The sequence below is a fragment of the Coregonus lavaretus genome (assembly GCF_964263955.1).
Source record: "Coregonus lavaretus genome assembly, chromosome: 38".
NCBI lineage: Eukaryota > Metazoa > Chordata > Actinopteri > Salmoniformes > Salmonidae > Coregonus > Coregonus lavaretus.
In genome coordinates, this window is record NC_140025.1 from 30,672,243 (window position 1) to 30,684,121 (window position 11,879).

Sequence of the window (11,879 nt, forward strand, 5' to 3'; positions counted from 1 at the left end):
CATACACGCGTCACTCACACATGCACGGCTGCAAACTTACAAGCTTCTATCATATAAAACAAGTTTCTCCCCAAAGAATGTAAGATGGGAGCTGAGCCACTATGTAAACACAATAAAAAACACATCTAAAAAGTTTATCATTGAAGGCTCTAGATTGCAGGAAACAGCTTTGCAGGTGTTCAAATAAGCAATAATCTCTGAAAAATCAAAAGATATCACTGACCCCTCCGGGCCTCCATCCCTGACGGTGTTATCCTACTCCTAGTCAGTTACAGAGACGAACCATAACTTACAGGAGTTGTTGTTGAGGGTCTGGTCGCGGAGCGAGTGCAACTCCTGCAGGATCTTGTCCATGGTCTGCTTCTTGTCCTGCAGCTCCTGCAGCTTGGTCAGCTTGGCGCTCGCCGCCGAGGCCGACGTGGGGGTGATGGAGGTCAGGGAGGTGAGAGGGGTGGGATGGAGGAAGGAGGAGGAGGCAGAGCGGGGAGGAGGGGAAGGCTGGGAGGAGCGGGAGCGGCAGACTTCCCGGGAGAGGGAGAGGCTCGCGGCTTGTCTGCGGTTGTCTGGGACTACTGCCTTGGTCTGAGGAAGGAAAGGCACACAGGATGTTAGTTGGTGCATAAACACAAACATTCAACTCATCATTTATTACTTTGATGGGTAGCACTTCACATTACCACAAGGGATAAAGTGGTAATAACATGGTAACAAGTTCTATTTACTCAACATGGAGACTTCATTTTGCCCAGTAATCCCTTCATTTAAATGGAATGATTCTTGTTATAGGGTTATACACCACGTATGTAATAGAGGGGTAACAATACCATGTTATTGCAACTTTAGCCCGTGCTGTAAAGTGCTACCTTATGTTTGCCAGGGTTGTATTCATTAGGCACCAGACAGAAGAAAATGCTAATACTTTTGGCTATGGTGTGCCCTAATTAATACGACCCAGTACTGTATGTTGCTGGTACCTGGGAGTCGTGCAGCTGGTTGTGGAAGCGCTGAATGAGGTCGTTCAGCTCATCGTTCAGCTCCGAGGTGATGCTCAGCCCTGACACACTGCCTGTGGTCTCCGTCGGCACTGGAACAACACACACAAACATACACACCAAATGAAAAAAAGGTTACGTGTGTGTAGGTACCTGCTCTGCATGTGCGCTGTGTGTGTGTGTTTACACTATGCGAGTGTGTGCTCTCTCTATGTGGTCCGTGTCTCACCGGTGTCAGCCGTGGTGTGGGAGGCGTGCTGGGAGCTGTGCTGCAGGGTCAGTAGTGCTGCCTGGCGGCCCTGTAGAGCCCTGAGCTGCTCCTGCTGCTCCAGCATCTTCTTCAGGAGCTCGTGCTGCTTCCTCAAGTTCTCCAGCTCCTCCTTCTGGTCACTGCGGCCTGCAACGCGGCCCTGTTTTAGACACACACATAAGAAAACGCCAGCACAAGCAGAACTGGGTCAGACGCTAACAGCGAAGATTTCCTGGTGTTACACCGGCAATGGAAGGTGGAGGGAGGGATGGAGAGATGGAGAGAGAGATGGAGGGAGAGAGGAAGAGCGAGGGATGACGGCAATAAGATTAGCCTCGGTCTGCTTGGGTGGCACTACTTCTAGAAGCAGTGTCTTACTATCTAGTAGAGATGGTAAAGCATATCCCTATGCAGCGTATTAGATGATCCCGTTTGTGACCAATCCAAACTCCTCTACAAAACAAAAAAAATAGCAGAAGCAGGAGGGGTTGTCAGAACTAGAGGAAGGGCTACTCACGGTGGCGTTGGAGGCGTCTGAGGAGCGCACCTCGATGTTGAGGGAGATGCTCTCTGGCAATGAGCCTAAACCCACGGCAGAGTCCAGTGTTCCCGCCTCGTCCTCCTCGTCCTCCCTCGCCTACAGAAGACGGGGCGTCAGTAAAATAGTAGGCACAGACTGCAAGCAGTCTCCCTCCTTGGCCCCAACTATGGTGCTATGGACACTGAGGGTGTAGTGGCTATGGGAACCCAGGTCTTCTCAACCGTTTCCTTCCCCCTCTCTTTTCAATGTAATACTTGAACAGTGGTTGGAGTGAAAAAGTTAGGACTGGTCATAAGTACTCGCACATATGCCAGAGGGGGTATCGTATTTAATATTGATAGCAAGATGCGCTGACAGCAAGATCAAATGACATGTGCCATCCAGCAGTTCAGAAGCAATGTGTGTCATGTCCTAGATTTATCTGCCAAATGGAACAAGATACACGACTGTGTCTGTCGGCGTGTTTCAGACGCCTTGGCATAAAAAATACATGACCAGGGTGCAGTGAAGAGTTCCCAAACACAACACCTTGAACTATCAACATCAATGTGAGAAAGAAGCAGTGGACAGCAGGCATTCTTTAACAGGCAAAAGCCCAAGCTTATTTTTTACTAATCAATACCAGACACAGAGTGAATTCAAACTAAAAATGTATCTCGAAAGCAGCCCCTCTCATCCTTAAATGACAGAAGGATGGAAAGAGAGATAGACCAAAAGAAAGAGAAAAATATATAAAAAGACAGACAGATCAAGCCAAAGAGAGAGAAAGGAGAAATTAGAAAAACAGAGCGACACAAAGCCAAAGAGAGACAGTGAGAAAGCCGTGATAAGCCGGCGGTACTGTACTGACCAGCATCTTCTGCAGGAAGCGGAGGTAGGACCTCTCCTGCTCCTTGAGGTGGGCGATGAGGTGGGTGAGGCGCTCCACGTTGGCCGGGATGTCGTTCTTCTCCACCAGATCATCCCTCATGGAGCTGGCCTTGCCGATGTACTCCCGGATCTGAACCAGCTTGCTCACCACCTGACCGGGACACCAGAGTGTGAGGGTGTGTGAGAGATAGTGTGACAACAGAGAGAGAGCATGTGTGCGTGCATGTCTGTGTGTAAATGATAGAGAGAGCGAGACAGAGAGCGAGAAATCGTGTGTGAGAGCGCGGATACCAATCCGCTCAGTGCAGACTGAGCTAAACGAGGGCAGAACTCACTTGGGAACCTGCGGTGGTGGCTTATTTTTAAATTGCCCTAAATACACACTGGTTTCATCGTCATCTTGCTCACTTAGTCTCCCATCCTTGTTCTACTATTTATTTTTTTACAGGAGCGAGAGCAAGGCACCCTTTGTGATCGTCTGCAGACAGTACAGGACGATCAGGTCAGTGCAAGCACAGACTTGAATGGTGAAAATGCTGTTCCAAGCTATGCTATTTATATAGATTTGTCCAAAATGTGTTACTGTACCCACTTTTCTTCCATCTGCCAACAACTAAACTACCTTTATTGTATGCATTGTCCTATGTTTGTTCTATTTTAACTAAGTATTGAAACAACTACAAACTTCAATCATTTGCATTGTGCAATAAGTGGTTGATCAAACAAAACGTAGACTACATAGAGACAGTATAAAAAAAACAAGCCCTGAAAAGCCCTAATCCTTCACTAAACCAAAGTGCCTAGACATTACCTACCTGGCTACTGTCGATGCTGAGCTCTCCTCTCCCATCCTCCCTAGAGGGAAGAAGCCCTCTCTCGGCCCGACTACCTAGCCCAGGGGTGTCATTGCTGGGCAGGGAGGGGGCGAACGCGTCCCTGAGACCCAGGCCAGGGCTCTGCTTCTTGGCTGTGGCGGCGACAGAGGGGGTTGCGGGGGCCGAGGCGGAGGGGGCCTCCCGACTCTTGTTGGTGTTGACGTGCAGCGGCAGGAATTTGAAGGGCTTTTTGTTTTCCGCCGCCAGCTGTCGCTGGTTGTTGGCTGCTGTGACGCGGCCCTGGGAGTCACTGCCGACGCTCCTCTGGGAAAAGAGAGCGAGGGATGTCATAACCTGGCTTCCAGTCTAAATTACAGTACTATGAAACAGAACAATGCTGCAGAACCTCTGCGATATAAAAAGCTGGAAAGAAGGTTCTTTGGAACATTTAATAATTGAAAACTTTCACATTCCTAAAGACAACAAAAAAAGCGTAAATTTTTCACGTGAACAGTACACTTCCACAACATCTTTGGTGGCCTTTAAAATGTTCTGGATTAACTAGGACCCCCTCCAGACCCCAACAATCACAGATGAATCCTCCAAGAAGAAACGCACAGTTCAGAAAGCTCTAAGGAGAACCCTCTTACCTCGTCCAGGTCAGTGAAGTTGATCCTCTGCCGGAGACGGTCCAGCTCGGCCTGGTCGGGCACCGACATCTGGGTGGTGTACTTGACGTGGGGGAAGGAGTGAGGGGTGTGTGTCCTCCTCCGCCCCGTGCCAGGTGTGGACTCCGGGGAGATGTCATTGGTCAGTCGGCTCTCCGCCACGCCGCCGGCTGAGAACTTCTTCCTGTTCTTCTCCGTCGAGCGGTTGGCCTTCTTCTGCTGGATGCCCCAGTCCTGAAAGGGGACAGGAAGCTTTCAAAAGGGGTGTAGGGTGAAGTTATCACTAAACACTGATGGGTCAGTTTTGGATTTCCCCCAACAAATGGTTAAGGTTAGGATTGGGGAAAGGGAAGCTGATCCTTGACATTTACCTAGTGGAAACTTCACCCTGGAGCTTTAAAAAGGACAGAAGGTCCTTGCATGTGTTTTATGTATTACCATGTACTGTTTAATGCTGTACTTGCTTGATGATAAGCACATCATGGTTCCCCAAAGGGGACGCATTACAATAAACTTGTAATAGACCATTTCAAATCCATGTCTCGCTTTGGTCAGCATTGTAGGTAGATTGACAGACTCTAGAGCTAGTCAGTGAAGGGGCTGAATCCTTACTAGAGCTATAGAGTACCACAGTATGAGTCATAATACCCATAAAACCTAGCGGTCAAACAGGGAAATGGTTCCAATTGTTTTTCCACCATTTATTTTTTCCCCATAGGTCATTTTAGAAACACTTCAAATAAGGGCTGTGTTTCGTGTAGATGAATGGTGGGAAAATGATTGGAACCATTTCCCTGTTTGACCGCTAGGTTTTATGGGTATTATGACACCTCCACTGTGGGGCTATATACGCACAAAAAACTAACGCAATCACAAAGATTTTAGTTACTTTCACAAATCTCCAGTTAGGATTCAGCCTTTTAGTGTCCATTCTCAATAGTCGCGTCCCAAATGTCACCCTATTCCAGTAGTGCCCTACTATCGACCAGGACCCATAGGGCTCTCTGGTCAAAAGTACTGCAGTGCACTACATAGGGAATAGGGTTCCATTTGGGACGCATCCATTGTCTCTGTACCATGTTGTTGAGCCGGTCTTCTAGGCTGCTGCCGTTGGTAACGGTCCAGTTGTGCAGCTCCTGCTCGTCTGCGCAGTCGTCAAAGGGAGTGCCCCCTGTCGCCATGTCCTCCTCGGCTCCGCACCTGTTGGGTCGTTGACATGCATCGTCAGTCAACACTCTAGAACGGCTTTGGACTGGAGACAAAAGCATGTGCACGTACACACACACACACACACACACACACACAGTATGTCTCTTTCATATTGGCATACTGTACACAACTCATTCACTCACACACTCACCAGGGTTTCCGTTTGCCGGTAATTGCCGGCTTTTGGACGATAAAAAAATGAAAAGCCAATAAACAAAAATTGTTGCCAGCCAAAATTGACCAGGATAATTTGTTTTCCTCCCAGTGCAAAATAATGCTTTTTATTAATTGATGGAAATACATTTCACAGTCGTGCTTATCGGTCTATTAGGTTATTTTGTTACATTTAGCAGAATTAAAATTGGGGTGTGTGTATTTTCATTAGTCGTCATCAATGTCCCCTCTAAGCTGCGCGAGCGCAGTAGCCCCGGGACTGCTGCGCAGAAACATCAGCTCACAGATAACTTCACTCAACTTTCTAGAGCAGTGGTTACCAACCGGTCGATCACGATCGACCTCCAATGCATTAATAGTGAATCGCCAAACATTTCTGTAAAAAACCCATTGATAAAGCCTTGTGTTCCTATTTTCTTTTTTCTTCGTCTCGGGATGTTGGTGGTAGGTGCACCCGATTCACCTGCCCTACGCGCCGGGTAGGCCAACTTTTGACATTTTGAACCATTTAATGAGTCTGAAGGTACAATCTCTGCCTTCCCGGCAGGCCAAGAGAGCAAATCAAATTCACTATAGGCCTACCGCTGGCCAATCGGATGGCTCAGATTACCGTGTCTGTAGTAATGTAGCAGGCATAAAAGAAAGCTACAGCAAAGTTGATACTGTGAGATTTCAAAACCATGACTAGAGAGAAACTGTCAACGAATACAGCAAAGAGCTGCTGTTTTTATGAATGAGATAATGTTTAAGTTCTTACTCAGCACTGTCAACACTTTGTATTCAACACTTTCATAACCCATAAAATGTGCGTTCTTCCTATTTCCACTCAGCACTACAACAAGCACTGCAGCTGTAATGAATGAGTAGGAAAGTGTATCTATAGTCTTGCGTTATTATTAGTGGCTTGGGTCTTCTTTAATACCGAGGAATATTTCACTTTCTTTGTCCATAGGAGTAACATGAATTTGTGCATGAGGCAGAAATAAGGCAGTGCGACTTGAGTTTCGCCATCAGCTGGAAGACGGTGTCCCTTTTTGGTCAGTCTCAGGGAGAGTGGAGGGATGTTTAGAGGCGGACCCTCAGTCTGCTGCTCTCTACCTCCGCTGAGACTGACCATCAGATGCAGGCACCATCAGCCCAGTAAAATAAAAAGCTAATTATTTAAATGTATGCTCACTCAGCTGTGCCTCACAAGTAATACAATAACGGATATATTACTGGTGCGATCATATAGCCTACCTCAAATGTTGAAATATATATACAGCTCTGGAAAAAAGTAAGAGACCACTGCAAAATTATCAGTTTCTCTGGTTTTACTATTTATAGGTATGTGTTTGGGTAAAAATAACATTTTTGTATTATTCTATAAACTGACAACATTTCTCCCAAATTCCAAATAAAAATATTGTCATTTAGAGCATTTATTTGCAGAAAATTACAACTGGTCAAAATAACAGTGTTGTCAGACCTCGAATAATGCAAAGAAAATAAGTTCATGTTCATTTTTAAACAACACTAATGTTTTAACTTAGGAAGAGTTCAGAAATCAACATTTGGTGGAATAACCCTGATTTCCAATCACAGCTTTCATGAGTCTTGGATGCTCTCCACCAGTCTTTCACATTGATGTTGGGTGACTTTATGCCACTCCTGGCGCAATAATTCAAGCAGCTCGGCTTTGTTTGATGGCTTGTGACCATCCATCTTCCTCTTGATCACATTCCAGAAGTTTTCAATGGGGTTCAGGTCTGGAGATTGGGCTGGCCATGACAGGGTCTTGATCTGGTGGTCCTCCATCCACACCTTCATTGACCTGGCTGTGTGGCATTGGCGCATTGTCCTGCTGGAAAAACCAATCCTCAGAGTTGGGGAACAATGTCAGAGCAAAAGGAAGCACGTTTTCTTCCAGGACAACCTTGTACGTGGCTTGATTCATGCGTCCTTCACAAAGACAAATCTGCCCGATTCCAGCCTTGCTGAAGCACCCCCAGATCATCACCGATCCTCCACCAAATTTCACAGTTGGTGCGAGACACTGTGGCTTGTAGGCCTCTCCAGGTCTCTGTCTAACCATTAGACGACCAGGTGTTGTGCAAAGCTGAAAATTGGACTCATCAGAGAAGATGACCTTACTCCAGTCCTCTATGGTCCAATCCTTCTGGTCTTTTGCAAACCTCAGCCTGGCTCTTCTTTGCTTCTCATTGATGAAGGGCTTTTTTCTAGCTTTGCACGACTTCAGCCCTAGGAGCCTGTTTCGAACCGTCCTCGCCGTGCACTTCACCCCAGCTGCCGTTTGCCATTCTTTTTGTACGTCACTTGATGTCATCCTACGGTTGTTGAGTGACATTCGAATGAGTTGGCGGTCATCCCGGTCAGTAGAGAGTCATTTTCGCCCTCTGCCGGTCTGGAGCTTTGTTGTACCCAATGTCTGCTGCTTGACCTTGTTCTTATGAACCGCCATCTTTGAAATTTTAAGGATGGAAGCAACCTGACGCTCACGGTATCCCTCTGCCAGTAAAGCCAGAATTGAAACCTTCTTTTCCTTACTCAAAACTTTCCTTTTCAACTCTTTTGGCATGGTCAATAGTTATTTTTTGATTAATATTACTTTTGAGATACTATTAGAACTATTTTTGCCATCCAGCTGGTCCTATTGCAAGAGGATAGTGATGACCACAGCAGTGGTTTTTATACTTTTCCTCGTTAAATAAGATTTGGTTCAGGTGATCACCTAATTCAGTAGAACGTGGTGTGCCTGTGTTGGAATTCAACAGACACTGGAATGGAAATCATACATGTAGAGATGCTGATTTAAGAGAAATGTGCAGTGGTCTCTTAATTTTTTCCAGAGCTGTATATATATTTTAAATGGCCCGAACAACAATGCATTGGCAGGGCAATTCAAGCAAAGCTAATATGCAGTGATAATGTATTGGGCCTATAGCTTACTGCACAAACTTCATTGCTACAGTACTGTTTTTAATAGGTTAATGTTGCATAGACTTACGTTTTTTAAGGCATGTATTATATATATATATATTATTATATTATTAAAAAGAAATCTGAGAGGTAGATCTCGGTTTGCATTTTGACTCAGAAAGTGATCTTAACTCAGAAAAGGTTGGTGACCACTGTTCTAGAGTTTTCCTTGTTAACATTATTAACGTTTCCCTTCACTGTGGCAATTGTGATTGAATCAACGCAGGTTATTGTCAAGCCCTGTATGTTTTTTTTTCAAAAGTCTCATGGAATGTAAACCTACATTGAACACCACACATTGGCTGCTACTGTAGGCTGAATGATAGAACAGATATATCCATGTTAAGATGTTATGGGATGCATTTCCTCCATTGTTTTTGATGGTAGGCCACTCTGGTAGGCCTACATTATGATCAAATAGCCACAGTAGTCTACATACATGGCCACTGTTTAAACTAACTTAAAGCGGGAACAGCCTCAGTGTTCAGAGTAAACACGCGCTGGAAGTTGCACAGAATTTTCACAACTTTCAAGCTTGCGCTCAGCAGACGTGAAATTTTCTCAGTGCCGGAAATAATTAGAGGGAACATTGGTCGTAATGTATCATTTCTTACCCGCGCACAGCATACAGAGCCTATTTTGAGCTGAATATCGCTTGTCAGACAGTGCTAGAACTGCTGCTGCAGCCGCAGCCCCTCAGCTCGTTGCTGCTGGAGTAAAACATGTACTTTTATAAGACCAGTCATTGGGCAACAATTCTGAACGCAGTCACCTGTTAAAAACAGTTTTGATGGCCACGATTAAAAATAACAATTTTTATTATCAACTGGCAATTGCGACGCACATCCCATTCAAGTGCAAAGGCAACGGTAGGCATGCTATCAGCGCATCACCCACCACTTTGCAATGTGAACTGGAGGCAGTATGCATTTTGAAAATCGAATTAATTGTTTGAAACCTGAATGTTTTAATTCATATTATGAAGCATGTCTTACCTTGCTTCAAAGCAGCCTAGGAAAAATCTGACCATAGAAACATGGAGGCAATTATTTTATAAAGACTTCCTCATATGCCATTGAAACCAGCATCTCTCCTGTTGGTATTCATATCACCTTTCTTTCATTGTCCAGAAGCCAAAAGACACAATCCCAGTCATATTATCAACCTAAGTTTCTAACGCTGGCATCAGGTGTGCTGTTTGGAATGGTGTTGTTTTCCCACGAATTGCATTTAGGCAAATGTTTGAAAATAACGTTTTAGTGTCTCCTTCATTACAGGAGTTGGATGTTCTGTTAAGATGAATACCATAATCTAAATGTAATTTCTGGGGTTATGCACACAATGCATAACATTATGGGTCAGGTACTTTTCTCAAATTGGCAGCAAATTAAACTATTTAATGTCAGGTTGTATGGCGCCACATTTTCCTAATGGAAACCCAGACACACACACGTCAAAACAAACAAGGTGTGTTTCCGAAGTAGCTTCACAGTTATGACACTGACAGAGTGCATGATTCTAGAGGTGTTTGTTGCTTTCAGAAACATCCTCCAGTCAGAAACGGTGGCTTGTTTGGAGGAATGTTCCTGCAACTAAGCAACAACATTCACAGACCTTACCCTTAGTATGACAAGTATTACAGTAAACTAAACCATAACGTGAGGCATAACGTTAATAATCCAAAACACCATAGCTAGCTACAAACCATTGTATGACATACCGGTAGCTAATAATAATAATAAACATTACCGATATCAATAACGTTACTTTACCTATCGATTACGTACCTGTGCGGTGTTTTCAGTCACCCACTATTAAATGTGTTGGTTTGCTTTTGGGGAGGTCGCGGATTGAGTAAGGATGTCTTGCTGACTACGTAACTAGCTAACTTCCCAACAAAAGGCACTTCTAGCCTTGTAGACCGCTAGAATAACCTCCACTTCAGCGAGTTCGCGGGAGCCAACTGTCAGTAGCAACAACTAACAACTACCCCCCCCCCCCCCTTCTAAGAAGTTCTAACTTAACGAAGTATGGTGACAAAAACCTTCATCGATATACACTCAAATAGCCTATCGATGCGGTTTATTCATCATTTGGGATACCAATGTAGCTATGCAAATCTAAACTAGTTTACCTTTGTCACTGTTTGGCAACATGAAATTGCACGCCATGGTAACGCTTGACCCCCCCCACCACCACCCCCCTCCCCGCGAAAACTGGAGGTGAAATTCTGACAATGGAAAATACATTGAAGGCTAACTAACGTTAATGGTTGCATACACTGCCCTTGGAAAGTTTGAACAATTGATGTTCAAAACAAAAGCTGGTGTTAAATTCGGAGGGGAAAGTATTGTCAGTAGTAGGAATTACAGTTAGCTAGGTAACGTCAACTTGCTAACGTAGCTAGTAGCTCACGTTACCTAGCTAGCTGGCCAACTAAAAACAAACAAGATTTCACGGCCTGACAAGATTGCATGCCTAGATAGCTAGTTACCTAGTTAGTTCTTGTTGGCTATAACAGTTTCAAAATGTGTACACGTAGCTGGTTAAATACAATAGCTAATGCCTACTCGAAAATACAGCACCAACCTAGTTTTGTTTGGGGTAAGGAGGTAGCTAACTTGATAGCGAGCTACGTGATGATGCTACGCTAGCTAGCTGGTGGTGAACTAGCCACTTGCCCTGGCTTGACTAATAAAAGTAGTGTAAATAAATGAATTACCTCAGTGAGTTTTTGAGAAATTCTCGTAACACTTTATGGTCAACGGCTCATTCTAACAGCCAGGAGAAGGCTGTGTCTCAATAAACACAAATAAGTCGTTTCGGTGTTGTTGATGAATCCACTCAGTCAACGTACGCTTATCAGCCCAGTGTCAGCCATTATATTCCCTGTTCAAGGAGGCGGAGTGATATAAAATAGTAGTGCTACTTGAACAAGAGCCCTCATCGTCAATACTGTTATGTTTTTTCTCAAATGCACACACACATATGTAAGGAGTATATCAAAGTGACTGTAATTATGTGTACAATATTTTGGACTAATATACAGGCAATGGCACCCCTATTGAATAAGGTACTATTTAGGCTCTCGGATGGTTAATTAATGGTACGTTACGTTGGAAGAGTGTCAGTGTTTTGCCTAAATGTTGCATTTTTCATACATCAAGTTTAAATGAATTTATTCAAATTGGTCAATGATTTACAGTATTCACTCACACTACTGCCATGGAAAAATGTAAATATTCTAACTGTTACAAGCTCTAATTATATGATAAACAAACAGGCCCCTTTGTGAAGCAATATGACCTAGCCTTATCATCTGAGCTGAAAGTTTGCCACTCACAGACACATAAAACATTGTGTCTTGTATTCCCTATAATC

The 11,879-nt window shown here is 44.4% G+C and overlaps 1 protein-coding gene across 3 annotated transcripts in view; it reads right to left on the minus strand.

Moving 5' to 3' along the window:
* The window catches only part of LOC311112305 (pericentriolar material 1 protein-like), a 36,788-nt gene extending 25,419 nt beyond the window's left edge, over positions 1 to 11,369 (minus strand). For all 3 annotated transcript variants that reach the window (XM_084155362.1, XM_084155363.1, XM_084155361.1), the window contains exons 1-9: positions 11,221 to 11,369; positions 5,213 to 5,336; positions 4,119 to 4,370; positions 3,469 to 3,792; positions 2,634 to 2,804; positions 1,760 to 1,879; positions 1,222 to 1,402; positions 975 to 1,084; positions 294 to 582 (exon numbers count right to left, since the gene is read on the minus strand). In XM_084155362.1, coding sequence (XP_084011488.1) covers positions 294 to 582; positions 975 to 1,084; positions 1,222 to 1,402; positions 1,760 to 1,879; positions 2,634 to 2,804; positions 3,469 to 3,792; positions 4,119 to 4,370; positions 5,213 to 5,317 — 1,552 coding nt within the window. In that variant the 5' untranslated portion in view covers positions 5,318 to 5,336; positions 11,221 to 11,369. The remainder of the gene's footprint in view (positions 1 to 293; positions 583 to 974; positions 1,085 to 1,221; positions 1,403 to 1,759; positions 1,880 to 2,633; positions 2,805 to 3,468; positions 3,793 to 4,118; positions 4,371 to 5,212; positions 5,337 to 11,220) is intronic.
* Between the last annotated feature and the right edge of the window lie 510 nt (positions 11,370 to 11,879).